We start from the raw sequence: 12,519 nt of genomic DNA on the forward strand, positions 1-12,519 counted from the left end.
TTATACTATAGGAGAAATAGATAAGAGTTGTTTTAAATGCAGAAAAAGATGATTTTTGAGAGGGGCGTTGATAGATTAATAATAGTAGCAAATAGTGTCAAGACTATGCAAGACAGTAAGTAATATTTACATTGTATGTTAATAAAAAAGAGAGGGAAGAATGCAGGATAAAGTAAGGAAGTGGTAGTGTATAGCATTAGATTTATATAGTAGTTATATGCTATATATTTAGTGTGAAAGGGAGGCTAAACAAAACAGACAAATGAACAAACAAAAATTAAAGATGAAGGATGGAAGGGAGAGATGGTATGAAACAGATTAAAGAGATAGTTTAAAGAGAAAAAAATTATTAAAAAAATTAAAATTAAAAATAAAATTTTTACTCTTTTCAGCCTTTGTGTGCAGTCTTCTTTTTCTGGATCCACACTTAGTCAAAATCCCATGAGTTTCAAAATTTTTCCTGGTTGGCTGGCTGTGAGGAGCTCTAGTATCTGCTGTGAGCTGCAGAGTTGAGTCTCTTCCCACTTGTCCTGCGACACCCTTCAGCAGTCCTCAAGCTTCTCTAGTAATGCCGTTCTGTTGGCAAGCCAGTGCGCATGATCCTAGTCCCCGCCCTGCCTTGGATCCTGCCTTCGATCCTGCCTTCACTTCTCCTTCCAAGAGTTCTCTGTGTTCCACGCTGCAGCACCAGGCTCCGTCCCTGGCTGGCAGCGCCTCACTGTTTGCCCGCACGCTCTGCCTGCCCGCTTTGGGCCCTGACCAAGACCATGTTTCTAACACAGTTTTCCTGGCCCTGGTCCACTTTTTTCTGATCAGTGGCGCCGTGATGTATGCACGCGCCCGGTATGTGGTGCTGCCAGCACCAGATTCAGTTCACATAGCTTCCCATATTCTGGATAGCTCGCCGTCTCACCGTTCGCCTGCGCACCCTGCCCGCCGGTCTGGAGCTCTGACCGAGACCTTGTTTCTAACGCAGCTCTCCCAGCCCAGTTCAGCTTCCTCTCTTTTAATTGGCGCCACAATGCGTGCACCCGGGGCATGGGGTCATGATCCCAGACCTGCCTGTTCAGGGGATATCCACCCAGATTCAGATCATACAGCTTCCCACAGTCTGGGCCGCTCACGGTCCTCCCACACCTCTGGCCGCTTCACGGAAACCTTTCTATTGTTTCCCTATAGGACTCCGCTGGTCCCCGCGCCCACAGTAGGCAGCAATCTCCAAGCAGATTCGGGTTGGTGAGCCGATCTGCAGCTGTCCCTCTGTGGTGCGGTCCGGTAGGAATGCGGGGCTTGGCAGGTCCTGATTCCAGGACTGGCTGGCCTTCCCAGACACACACCGCTTTTTTTTTTTTTCAGTGTATCTCAACATCCTGAACCTGACACCTGGCCTGTCTGAGTTCACTGCTGCTACTGCTTCTCTTGTCATTGGGACTCTCAGCTTGATCTTGGGCTTCCCAGCACTGAAGGCCTGCTAGAGCCTCCTTCATTAGTTTCTCCTGTTGTGGCATGCAAATCTGAGAAGATGGTCTATATTTAAACCTTTTTTTTTTTTCCACAAACTGGGTTTCACAAAAACTCTCATTCAAAATGGCTATGAGAAGGGTTTATGAGATAATGAAAGTTAAAGTTAAAAGTAATGTGTAAATGTAAGGTAGTATAATAGTGATACTCTGAAAGCTTTTGGCAGTGTTGAGGTAAAATTTAATATTCTTATCCCATCTTCTCATAGAATAGGTGGTGTGATTATCAAATATTTATGGAAAGCTAAACTCTAAGCTCTTCATATTTTACTTCTTTGTGGATACCTATAACATTTTACAATAGCAGTTTATTTGAAAACTTGAGGTCATGCTGGAGTACCAGAAGCATGAACAGGTGAACTCCACCCTTTTGTCCTATGGGAAAGTATAAACTTAGTATAAAAAAAAAGTGTATCTACTGTCAACTTTCCAATTTCCTTTAAAAATATCTAAGATAATATTTTCTTGTGGAGCATTTATTTATTTGCCATTCTCCCAGCAAATACTTCTACAGTATTTGTAAAATATAAGTATATGTGCCAGATCCTGTTCTAGGCACTGAAGCTAAACAGTGATCATTCAAATAGGAAGTAGTATTGGGGTTGAAATTTAAGCAAATGAACACAAAAGCCCTATTTTATCCCTACCATATTTTGTAGTAATATATTTTTTTATTACTGGATAGGATATTCTAATTCTTCATAGGATAATCTGACTGAAACTGAATACACAGTTTATGAGTATGATATATACATGATGGTAGTTAAGTGACATCTTCAGCCTTCATCAGTTTCTTGAGGCAATCTATAACCTATTCCTCCCCACCAAAAAAAATTAAAACCCCTACTGAATTGTGAACTCTTTAAGCAATAACTATGCCTTTTCATTAGTTTTCTCCTAATTTCTTTAAAATACATGATTACATATAACCCACAGACATACATATAACACATAGACACAGATAACAGTGTAATGATGGCCAGAGGGAAGAGAGGACAGCAGCTGAGTGGGTGCGGGCAAAGGGGGAGAAGTGGGGGACATCTGTAATAGTGTCAACAATAAAAGCAAAGTGAAAAAAGACTGATTGCATAAAGCAAAAATAACACTATTGATGGACTTATTGGATATATAGGTATAATATATAAGACAAAAAAGTAGCACAGTGGATGAGGGTGATGTTAAATGAAATTAAGACTTTAAAGTAGAACAGGAGGAACAAAGAACAAAAACCAGATGAAACAAATAGAAACCAAATAGCAAAACCAACTATATCATGGTAAGTACTTTAACTGTAAATAGTTAATCACTTCAGTCAAAAGGCAGATATTGTCAGACTGGACTTAAAAACAAGAAGCTGTTATATGTTATGTACAAGACATACTTTAAACACAGACAGAAAAACTGTTGAAAGTAAAAAGGTGAAGAAAGCCCTGGCTGGTGTGGCTCAGTTGGGCATCGTTTTGCCAAGTGAAAGATTGCCAGTTCAATTCTTGATCAGGGCACATGCCTGTGTTGAGGGTTCGGTCCCCGGTCAGGGACTGGGGGCAACCAATCAGTGTTTCTCTGCCTTTCCTTCTCCCTCTCTATCCCCTCTTCCTAAAAATAAGTAAATTTTTAAAAAGGATGAAGAAAGATATATCATGGAAACAGTTTAAATGGTCATATTAATATCAAACAATAGATTACTATACGAGTATTACTAAAAACATTTTCTTATGTTAATAGGGTCAATATAAACATATGTGTGCTAATAGCTTCCAGATACATGAACAGTTTCCAAATACACGAAGTTAAAACCATCAGAACTGAAAAGAGAAACGGACACACCCACGATCATGGTTAAATATATAACTTGAGACTAAAATAAAAATGTTTAACTTTTTACTTAACTCAAATCTCACAGTTCTGATTTGGTGAACTTTTTTCATACTTCATTATGTTTATAACAACATTTTGCTACCTAGAGCTAAATTGTGTAACTTGGCTATTTTACAGCCTCATTTTCTGTTTTCCTGCCTACCCAGATCTTCAGAAAAGGAATTTCAACTTCCTCACTTCCAGTTCATTTTATAATTTTTGCCATCTTTACTTCCTCTCTCTCTCTCTCTCTCTCTCTCTCTCTCTCTCTCTCTCTCTCTCTCTTTCTCTCTCTCTCTCTCTCTTTAAAGTGTATTTATTACAAATAGTCCTCTGCTCTACAAGTCATTCTGCTGTAGAAGAAACCGCTCTCTGTGGTTCTGTACTTACTACTTAAGTATGTGTCTATAAACAGTAAATACTAGATTTTGGTTTGAAGTTTTGCAAAAAGATGAATACAATATATGGTACCTTTTATAAAACTTATTAATACATGTACACTGACTTTATTTTAACTGCTGTTTAGTCTTTCATTAGATAAACCACTCTTCAGCCATTTCTCTACTGGAGACACATTTTTATTTCTTAGCTGTTATATGTAGCATTGCTATTGAGTATTTTCTAAAGCATACTTCCGGCTCTGCTAGGTACAGTTGGCCCTCTCTATCCATGGGTTTTTCATCCACATATTTAACCAACCACAGATCAAACATATCTTTTTTAAAAGAAAGAAAAGAAATCCCAGGATGTTAAAATCAAAACTTGAATTTGCCACATGTTGATCACTGCACTGAATCCACAAGAATAAAATGACGTGTAGGCATACCCTGCTGTGACCTATTTGCAAATATACATTATGTGTGAATTGTACCATTTTATATGAGGGAAGTGAGCATTCTCAGATTTTGGTATCTGCAAGGGTCCTGGAACCAATTCCCCTTCAGATACAGAGGGATGACTGTATTGTCAAGTTGCTCTCCAAAGTGGTTGTGCCAATGTACCTCCCTCAGGACTGTGTAAGAGTTCTCAGTTCTCCTTACCCTCATCAAAACTTGATACCAGATTTTTTTAGTTTTTGTCAATTGTTGTCATAGTTAACATTGTTCATTTTGTATTGCAGTTCCCTAAAAACAGGTGAGGATAAACATCTTTTCATGTATTTGTTAGCCATTTGAATTTTTCCTACTGGAATTGCCATTTCATCTGCTTTTTAAATTAGGTTGATTGTCTTTCTTTTATAAATTTATAATTTCTTTATGTGTTCTGAACACTACCTTTGTTGACTACCAGAATTCTAAATATCTTTTCCCAAACTCTTTAATTTACCTTTTACTTCATTTATGGTAATTTTTGGTACACTGTAGCTTTTAAATTACAATGTAAATAAATGTATGTTTTCTTTTATAGTTTGTGCTTTGTGCATTTTATTTAAAAATTCTTCCCCATCCCACTGCCAAAAAGATGTTCCTTCTGTATTTTGTGCAGAGACATTTATGGTTTTGTGAACTATATTTGTGTCCCTAACCCACTGGGAGTTGATGTGTATAGTATCAGGAAGGGGTGCCTTGTTTTGTCTTTATCCTTATGAAGAGATTATGAATCCTTTTCCCTATAATTAACCCATTTCTGCTGTGTATACCAAGTGCTCATTACTCAAGAGTCTGCTTCTGTGTTCTTGCTCTTTAGCTCTATTTGAAGTCCTCTACCATTCACTCTTTTTTAAAAATTATTTATTTATTTGTTTGTTTATTTTTAGAGAGAGGGGAAAGGAGAAAGAGAGGGAGAGAAACATCGCTGTGTGGTTTCCTTTCACTTGTACCCCCAACTGGGGACCTGACGTGCAACCTAGTCATGTGCCCTGACTGGGAATCGAACCAGTGACACTTGGCTCGCAGGCCGACGCTCAATCCACTGAGCCACAGCAGCCAGGGCTCCATTCACTCTTTAGCCTACTTTAGTCTGTCCTGTGCTGCACCACTGCACCAAAACTCTTCTTATAAAGTCATCATAGGCCTCCATTTTGCCAAGTGCAATGGTCATTTTTCTCTTTGTCTCACTTGAACTCTGAGCTGTATTAAACACAGATGACTCATATTCCCATCTTAAAACATTGTGTTCTTAGCTTTACTGATACTAAACCGTCCTAGTTTTCTTTCTGTTCACTAGCAGCCCCTTCTCAATTTTCTTTACGGGCTTTTTCTACTCTGTCCCTCCCTAAAATATTGGTGTACTCTGGGTTCAATACAAAGTCCTCTTCTCTCTTCTGTTATAGGGCCCCACCCTCATAATACATCATCTAATCCCATTGCTTTACATGCCATCCAGTTCCAGAGACTCCCAGATTTTTATCTCTTCTAACTTTCCCCCGAGTTCCAGATTTGTATATCCAACTACTCACTTGATAGCTCCACCAGGATTTCTAATAGACACTCCCAAACTCATTCCTGCATTGCATTTGCTGTTTTCTCTCTCTGAAATGTTTTTCCTATTTTTCAAATAACTGGTATCCCATTATGCTTAGGATATCCACTCAAGTGTCACTTCCTCTGAAGCTTCCCTGAGCACCCTACCTAAAGGAAGTTCCTGCTCTAAGTCACGTTATTTTATTACCTTCATAGAGCTTGTCTGGAGTAGTTTTGTGTGCTTGCTTCTTTACTGTCTGCTCTCTGTATTGACTTCTGTTACCTCTCAAAGAGTTGGACCTTGTTAATCATGTCTTCTGCTGTATTCTAAGAACCAAAACAGGGCCTGGTGTATGGCAGAAGCTCAATATATTCTTGCCTAATTAATCTTATTAATAAAACATTAACATGTACTTTTCTATTAGAAAGTTGCTGAATATGCTGTAATTTGGTGTGAATAACTTCTTATCTAAGAATCAAATTCACATAATTAAGGATTTTTTTTTTAACACAAATAAATAGTCATACTCATTTTTACCTGGAAAACCATAGACCAATATATATAGCTTCTGGTTAAGAAGGAGGCATAGGTAGACACACTTCACCTCATCACACAACCATAGAAAGAATTACAACCAGAATTCAAAACTATAAGACCCAGACCTGTCAGAAAATCGAGCTGTATGGAAGTCTAACAACCAAGGATTTAAAGAAGACACATTCATCCAGAGGGGTAGGAGGGGTGGAGATGCAGAGATGGGTGGAGAGATGGTGTGGTGTGGAAAGGTGGCAGCAGAATAGATGGGAGGGATACCTTGGGAGCCAGCAATCCCAGCCCCAGACCAGGCAACACAGTCCAGGATTCCAGCACAGGAAGATAGACTCCAGTTACCTCTGGCTGTAAAAACAGTGGGGATTGGGGAAGCGGAGAAACTGACAGGTTTTCACCACTTAAAGGGCCAGCAAGGTCTTAGAACATACACAAAACCAGCCAGTCTGGGATTCACCACCAGGGCTGCATCTGGAAGGATGCCAGTTGCACGTGGAAAGGGGGTGAAGTAACTGGAAATGGGGCAGGCACCGGGCAAACCACTAGAAGTGAGGTGGTGGCATTGTCCCCTCTCCGAGCCTTCCCCACAGAGCCACAAGGCAGTGAAGTGGGTTGCCGCACCCTGGCGATTATCTAAGGCTCTAGCCAACACAATTTACATGCCTTTTCTACATTAGGCCACGCTACTAAGGGAGTAAAAGTAGCTCTACCTAATACACAGAAACAAACACAGGTGGGCTGCTAAATTGAGGAGACAAAGAAATATGGCCCAAATGAAAGAACAGAACACACCAGAAAAAGAAGTGAGCAAAACGGAGCTAGCCAACCTATCAGATGCAGAGTTCAAAACACTGGTGATCAGGATGCTTGAAGAACTCCTTGAGTATGGCAAAAATATAAAGGAAGAAATGAAGGTTACACTAAATGAAATAAAGAATAATCCACAGGAAACCAACAGATAAAGGGAAGAAAGCTGGGATCCAAACCAACTATTTGGAAAATAAGAGATAAACATTCACCAGGACAAAAAGAAGAAACAAGAATTCAAAACACTGAGGATAGGCTTAGGAACCTCTGGGACATCTCCAATTATGCCAGCATCCAAGTCACAGGGAGGCCAGAAGGAAAAGAGGAAGAGCAAGAAATTAAAAACTTACATGAAAAAATAATGAAAGAAAACCTCCCTAATTTGGTGAAGGAAATAGACACACAAGTCCAGGAAGCACAGAGAGTACCAAACAAGTTGGACCCAAAGAGTACCACACCTAGACACATTATTAAAATGCCAAAGGCATTTAGAATGGAAGGGCAGATGAAGTGCTTCCCAGACAAGGTAAAGATAAAGGAATGTATCATCATCAAGCCCACATTATACAAAATGTTAAAGGGACTTATTTAAGAAAAAGAAGATCAAAATTATGAACATTAAAAAGACAACAAATTTTCAACTATCACCAACTGAATCTAAAATAAAAAATAACTAAGCAAACAAGCAGAACAAGAACAAAATCATAGATATAGGGCTCACTTGGAGGGTTATCAGCTGGGAGAGGAAAGGGAAAATGGGGAAATGGTGCAGGTGATAAAGAAACATCACCCTATTTTGTTCCTACCAATTATGTTAAGAATAACACAGGACATGGAGAAGCCAAATAACTTATATGCACAACCCATGAACATGAACTAAGGGGTGGAGATTGCTGGAGGGAAAGAGGGAATGGGGCATAGGGTGCAAAGGGGAAAAAAACTGGGTTAAGTGTAATAACATAATCAATAAAATAGACAAAAATAAGTTTTAAAAGTTTTTTTAAAAAAACACTCCATTACAGAATAAAAAGAATGGTAAAACATAAAAAAAGAAAGAAAAGCAAATAAAAAACATAGACCATCTTTAGACTTCTCTTGCCTGCCACATAAATTACCTTAAAGATGAAACACAGGCGTATTTGTAAACAGAATTGTTAATTGCTAACTATTGACAAAGATTTTAAAAATCTAGAAAAAATAATAGAAAACTTTATTAAAGCACTATGAAATTTTATATTGCCTTCATTTTCTGATAAATTTATTATATGGCTGGGTCACATCATTGAACAGCAGTTGTTTTCTAACAATATCTTTCTTTAATGGCCTCATGCCAATAAAAATAACCACAGTGTTATTGTGAAAGTATTTTCATAATCAGATCTGTGGCGTTTTAAAAAATGAAAACATTGAGTTAAAAATATTTTACTAGTACGTTGAATGTTAGTTGGTTAGGATTTTGCTCTTTCCTAATTTAATAAAAGCAAATTTTTTTACTGAATAAATTAAAATTTTTGTTGATTCTTACAGCTTAGTATTCTGCAACTTGGTAGGAGTTTTGGTCATCACATGACGCTGCTATAGTGAAGAAAAATACCATCTGGAATATTTTGTGGTTATTGATTTCTATATTAACTATGTTCTTTAAATTTGACTTCATTTAAACAATCCAATTGGACTTTTTTCTTTTAGATTTCCGGTATCTGCTACAACAACAAAATATTACAAGTTCATCAAGTGCTGTACATCCCTAGCTGGATGGCAAAGTTCTTTTCTTGGACGCTTGAGCCCATCTTCTCATCTTCAGAACCCACCACTGAAGCCAGAATCGGGATGGGGGCTACAGTGGACATCCAGAGACAGCAGAGAATGGAGGTGCTTGATCAGCAGCTGATGCTTTCTCAGTTTGCACAGGCTAGGCGACAAAGGCAGCAGCAGGTAAACAATAATAATTAAAAACTCAGAAATACTCAGTGGCCTATGTAAACTTTTCCTCTGTGGACTATATGTATGGTAGAGACTATATTTTATTCCTCTGCATTGCGTGGATATTTGACAAGTTTCCAAATAAAATATAGGTCTCTGTTAGTGCCTATTCTTAGGTTATTCTTTTTTTAAGGTAAAAAAATAAATTGCAGCTGAAAGACTGGTCAAACTGGACATTCTTGTTTTGCTTCTATTAGATAAGCATTATTTCTTAGAGAAACACCAACCTGGTTAACAAGATGTGATATTTATCTGTTTTTATAATCTTGTAAAAGCCACAGTGTCTTCCTGTTAAAATGTTTATTATCATGTGCTCTGGAGTGAAAAGCAAATGTAAAACTTCTTGATTTTCTTTGGTTGAAATGGAGAAAATTTGAAGATAAGAAAATTTTCAAAGGAGCAACCCATGAGTAAATCAAATAAATGCTGTATTTTCTTAGCCTTGTCTTCAGTCATCAGGACATATTGAGCATTCGTCTACAATAAACTGCTGTATCCAAATAATCTGATACCACATTTGTCTTTCAAGAGTTACTATACAGGGTGGAGCAAAAGCAGGTTTACAGTTATTTGTATGGGAAATAATATAATAATTAATAAATAATAATATAATACATGAATAAATGCTGTTTCACATTCTCTGTAAAGCTACTTTTGCCCCACCTGTATGTCAGGCTAAAACCTCATACCTGATCTTTCTTTGATGCTTCTATGATGCAGTATTCTGGGCTTTTTATTTTTTCTCTCCTTCTTTACCCTCTAGGGTATGAGAGAGCATACTCTTCTCACTTACCATCTTCTTATCTCCTACATTCACTGGGAGTGAGACATATGTCTATAGGCCTCACAGTAGTCTGAAGAAGTGGAATCAGTTGTGACATTCCTGCTGTCCCATTGGACATTCATGGTTCCTCAGTTCGTATCTGGGGTGGGAAGAAGAAGAAGGCCCCTTATCAATGGGCTGAGTCTGCAGGTGAAAGAGAGAAGTGAATGTTATTCCCTACAGGTGTATTTGAATTTGAGGTGGAACATACACTAAAGATACCCATGGTGTAGTTAAACATGGAGGACAGTCATCTCTCTTAGAGAGGCTAAAGCTGGAGGTGTAGATCATGGAGTCACCTTTGTATGATTGAGAGATGAAAGCGAGGTGCTAGAGAAGTTCTTGGATGTAGAGAATTGGATCCAAGATGAACATAGGCTACAGATTAAGTCTTATGTTTAGCAGGAAGAGAAGGTAGACCCTTCAAGGAAACAGAGAGAAGAATGAAATATTTGAGAACTTGGAATGCTTGCTTGGTGGCTGGAAAATTGAGTAAAGGTGAATATAAATATTTTCCAGGTTGAATGAACCTGGAGCTGGGGAGGAGAGAAAGAATAGTGTATGATTATGAGGTTTCTTGCTTATATAACAGGATAGGTCGATGACAGCGGCATTTCACCAACATCAGAAGAGCAGACTTGTGGGAAATATATCAATGAGCTATCCTTGAAATACCTAGGAGGAGATTCCCCTTTAGATAGCTATGGGTCTTGTGCTCATTAGCAAGGCAGAAAAGTATTTCTCAGATTGGAGTCCCCAGGCAGATGGTGAAAGACAGAGGTGGACTTTGAACAGTAGTTACCAAAAAAGGGGTGAGGGCTCTGCAGTTGGGAGGACCCTCACAAGTTGCCCCAAATTCAGACAAGGAGCTGAAACTAAACCTTCACTAATCAGTTACTGGGTGCCGATTGAGATCTTGAACTTACTGGTTCTCATCAAGTACACAACATCCACAGAGGGTGTGTCCCTTGAGAAATATTTGGTGTTAGCACCACCAGCAGCAGGAAAATTGAGCACTTCAGTTCTGGGAGATGTGGGCGATTTGGGCAGCAGACCAGAGCATCCACCCTTTGTGCTGGTTGGATTTTCTTGGTTTACCTAAGTTCTTGGAGCAGCTCCTCCAAGATTCCAGGGCGCTTTTCTCCTGTAAGAAACTTTCAAAAGGAAGTTTCATAAGATAAATTACATTCCCTTCTGCCAAAGGAGGTCTCGAGATCATACTGATTGTCATTTCCCTCCTCTACTTATTCGTTCAAGAGACCCCTCACTCTTGGCTAGAAGGCTTTGTTGGTGAAAGTGACACATGCCCTCACCCCTGTCACCATGTCCTTCCCAGGCTATTTCTGTTGCACTTGCCCATTTGTTGTTAAAAAATTGACTAAGGGAGTACCAAGAGATGCTCTAGTGGATCACTGGGTGCCACACATAATCTTCCCTCTATAACCTGGCAGCCTGGGGTCCAGCCACTTGCCACCTTGTACCAGCATAGTATGAAGATTTGTGGGGAAGGAAATAGGTTTTTATTAACATGGTTTCTAATTTGAGGGAGCTGGAAGCATTCCTGCTCCAAGCCAGCCTCTTCCACACAGCACAGAAATTCCCCTGTTCCCAGAATGATTAAAGTGCAAATCCATGCCCATAAGTTCCCCATTACTGCTTATCTGGAGCCTGAGGTTGTTACTCAAATGGGTATCTATCTCTCCAGCTCCAGGCTCTCTCTCTCTCTCTCTCTCTCTCTCTCTCTCTCTCTCTCTCTCTCTCTCTCTCTCTCTCTCTCTCTCTTCTCTCTCTCTCTCTCTCCTGCCAGTTGCCATCAGAGCCCATGGCCTTCCCTGGCTTTCTCTCTCTCTGAGTGGGTTGCACTGCCAGATCACTCTAGACAGTCATGCAGGGGAAACTCCATGGAGCCCCAGCACCCAAGACTCCTGTGCCCCCGGAGCCCGAGGAATGTTCCCAGCTCATGCCTCCATGTGCCAATCTCAGGGAGAGAGAGTGGAAGTGTTACCAAGCAAAAGGGGCTCATTCACGAGGCACCTTGGTGTAAGATCCAACAATTAGTGTTGAGAAAAACAGGCCTTTATTTACAATATTCCAACCTGGGGAGGACTGGGAGAACTTCAGCTCAGAGCCCTGTTCCCCCATGGAACCTAGCACTTACCTTGCTCCCCAAAAGGCTATAAACCAAAAACATGCCCAGAAGTTCGCCATTCCTTATCTGTCAGCTCTTGCCTTCAGGATCTGGGGTACAATGTCATCTACTTCCATATAACAGCCCAAAAAAGCATGTGCCATGTTGCACTGGATCATGAAGTCCAGGAAAGGCACAATTCCTAAGAGAGTCCCCTTCACATGTCCTGAGTTCCAAGAGTCCAGAGAGAGTCCAGAGAAAGTCCAGGTCTGCAAGGTGGAGTCCTCAGTGGCTTCAGAGTCAGCTGGAGCGGGCACAATCAAAGCAGCAACGTGCCTGCTTTCTTACTAGCCTAGGCCACCTTTCCCTCTCCTGTATCAAACCAGCTGTCCTACAGAGCTGCCTAGCTGCTATATCATGGCTCTCTTCCTACACATCAAACCTCACAG

The 12,519-nt window shown here is 39.9% G+C and overlaps 1 protein-coding gene across 2 annotated transcripts in view; it reads left to right on the forward strand.

Moving 5' to 3' along the window:
- The window catches only part of UBAC2 (UBA domain containing 2), a 243,675-nt gene that overhangs the window by 173,438 nt on the left and 57,718 nt on the right, over positions 1–12,519 (forward strand). For both annotated transcript variants that reach the window (XM_090258506.1, XM_090258508.1), the window contains one exon: positions 8,826–9,071. In XM_090258506.1, coding sequence (XP_090114632.1) covers positions 8,826–9,071 — 246 coding nt within the window. The remainder of the gene's footprint in view (positions 1–8,825; positions 9,072–12,519) is intronic.

This window comes from Furipterus horrens, unplaced genomic scaffold, assembly GCF_987537825.1.
Source record: "Furipterus horrens unplaced genomic scaffold, mFurHor1.1.pri manual_scaffold_12, whole genome shotgun sequence".
Taxonomy (NCBI): domain Eukaryota; kingdom Metazoa; phylum Chordata; class Mammalia; order Chiroptera; family Furipteridae; genus Furipterus; species Furipterus horrens.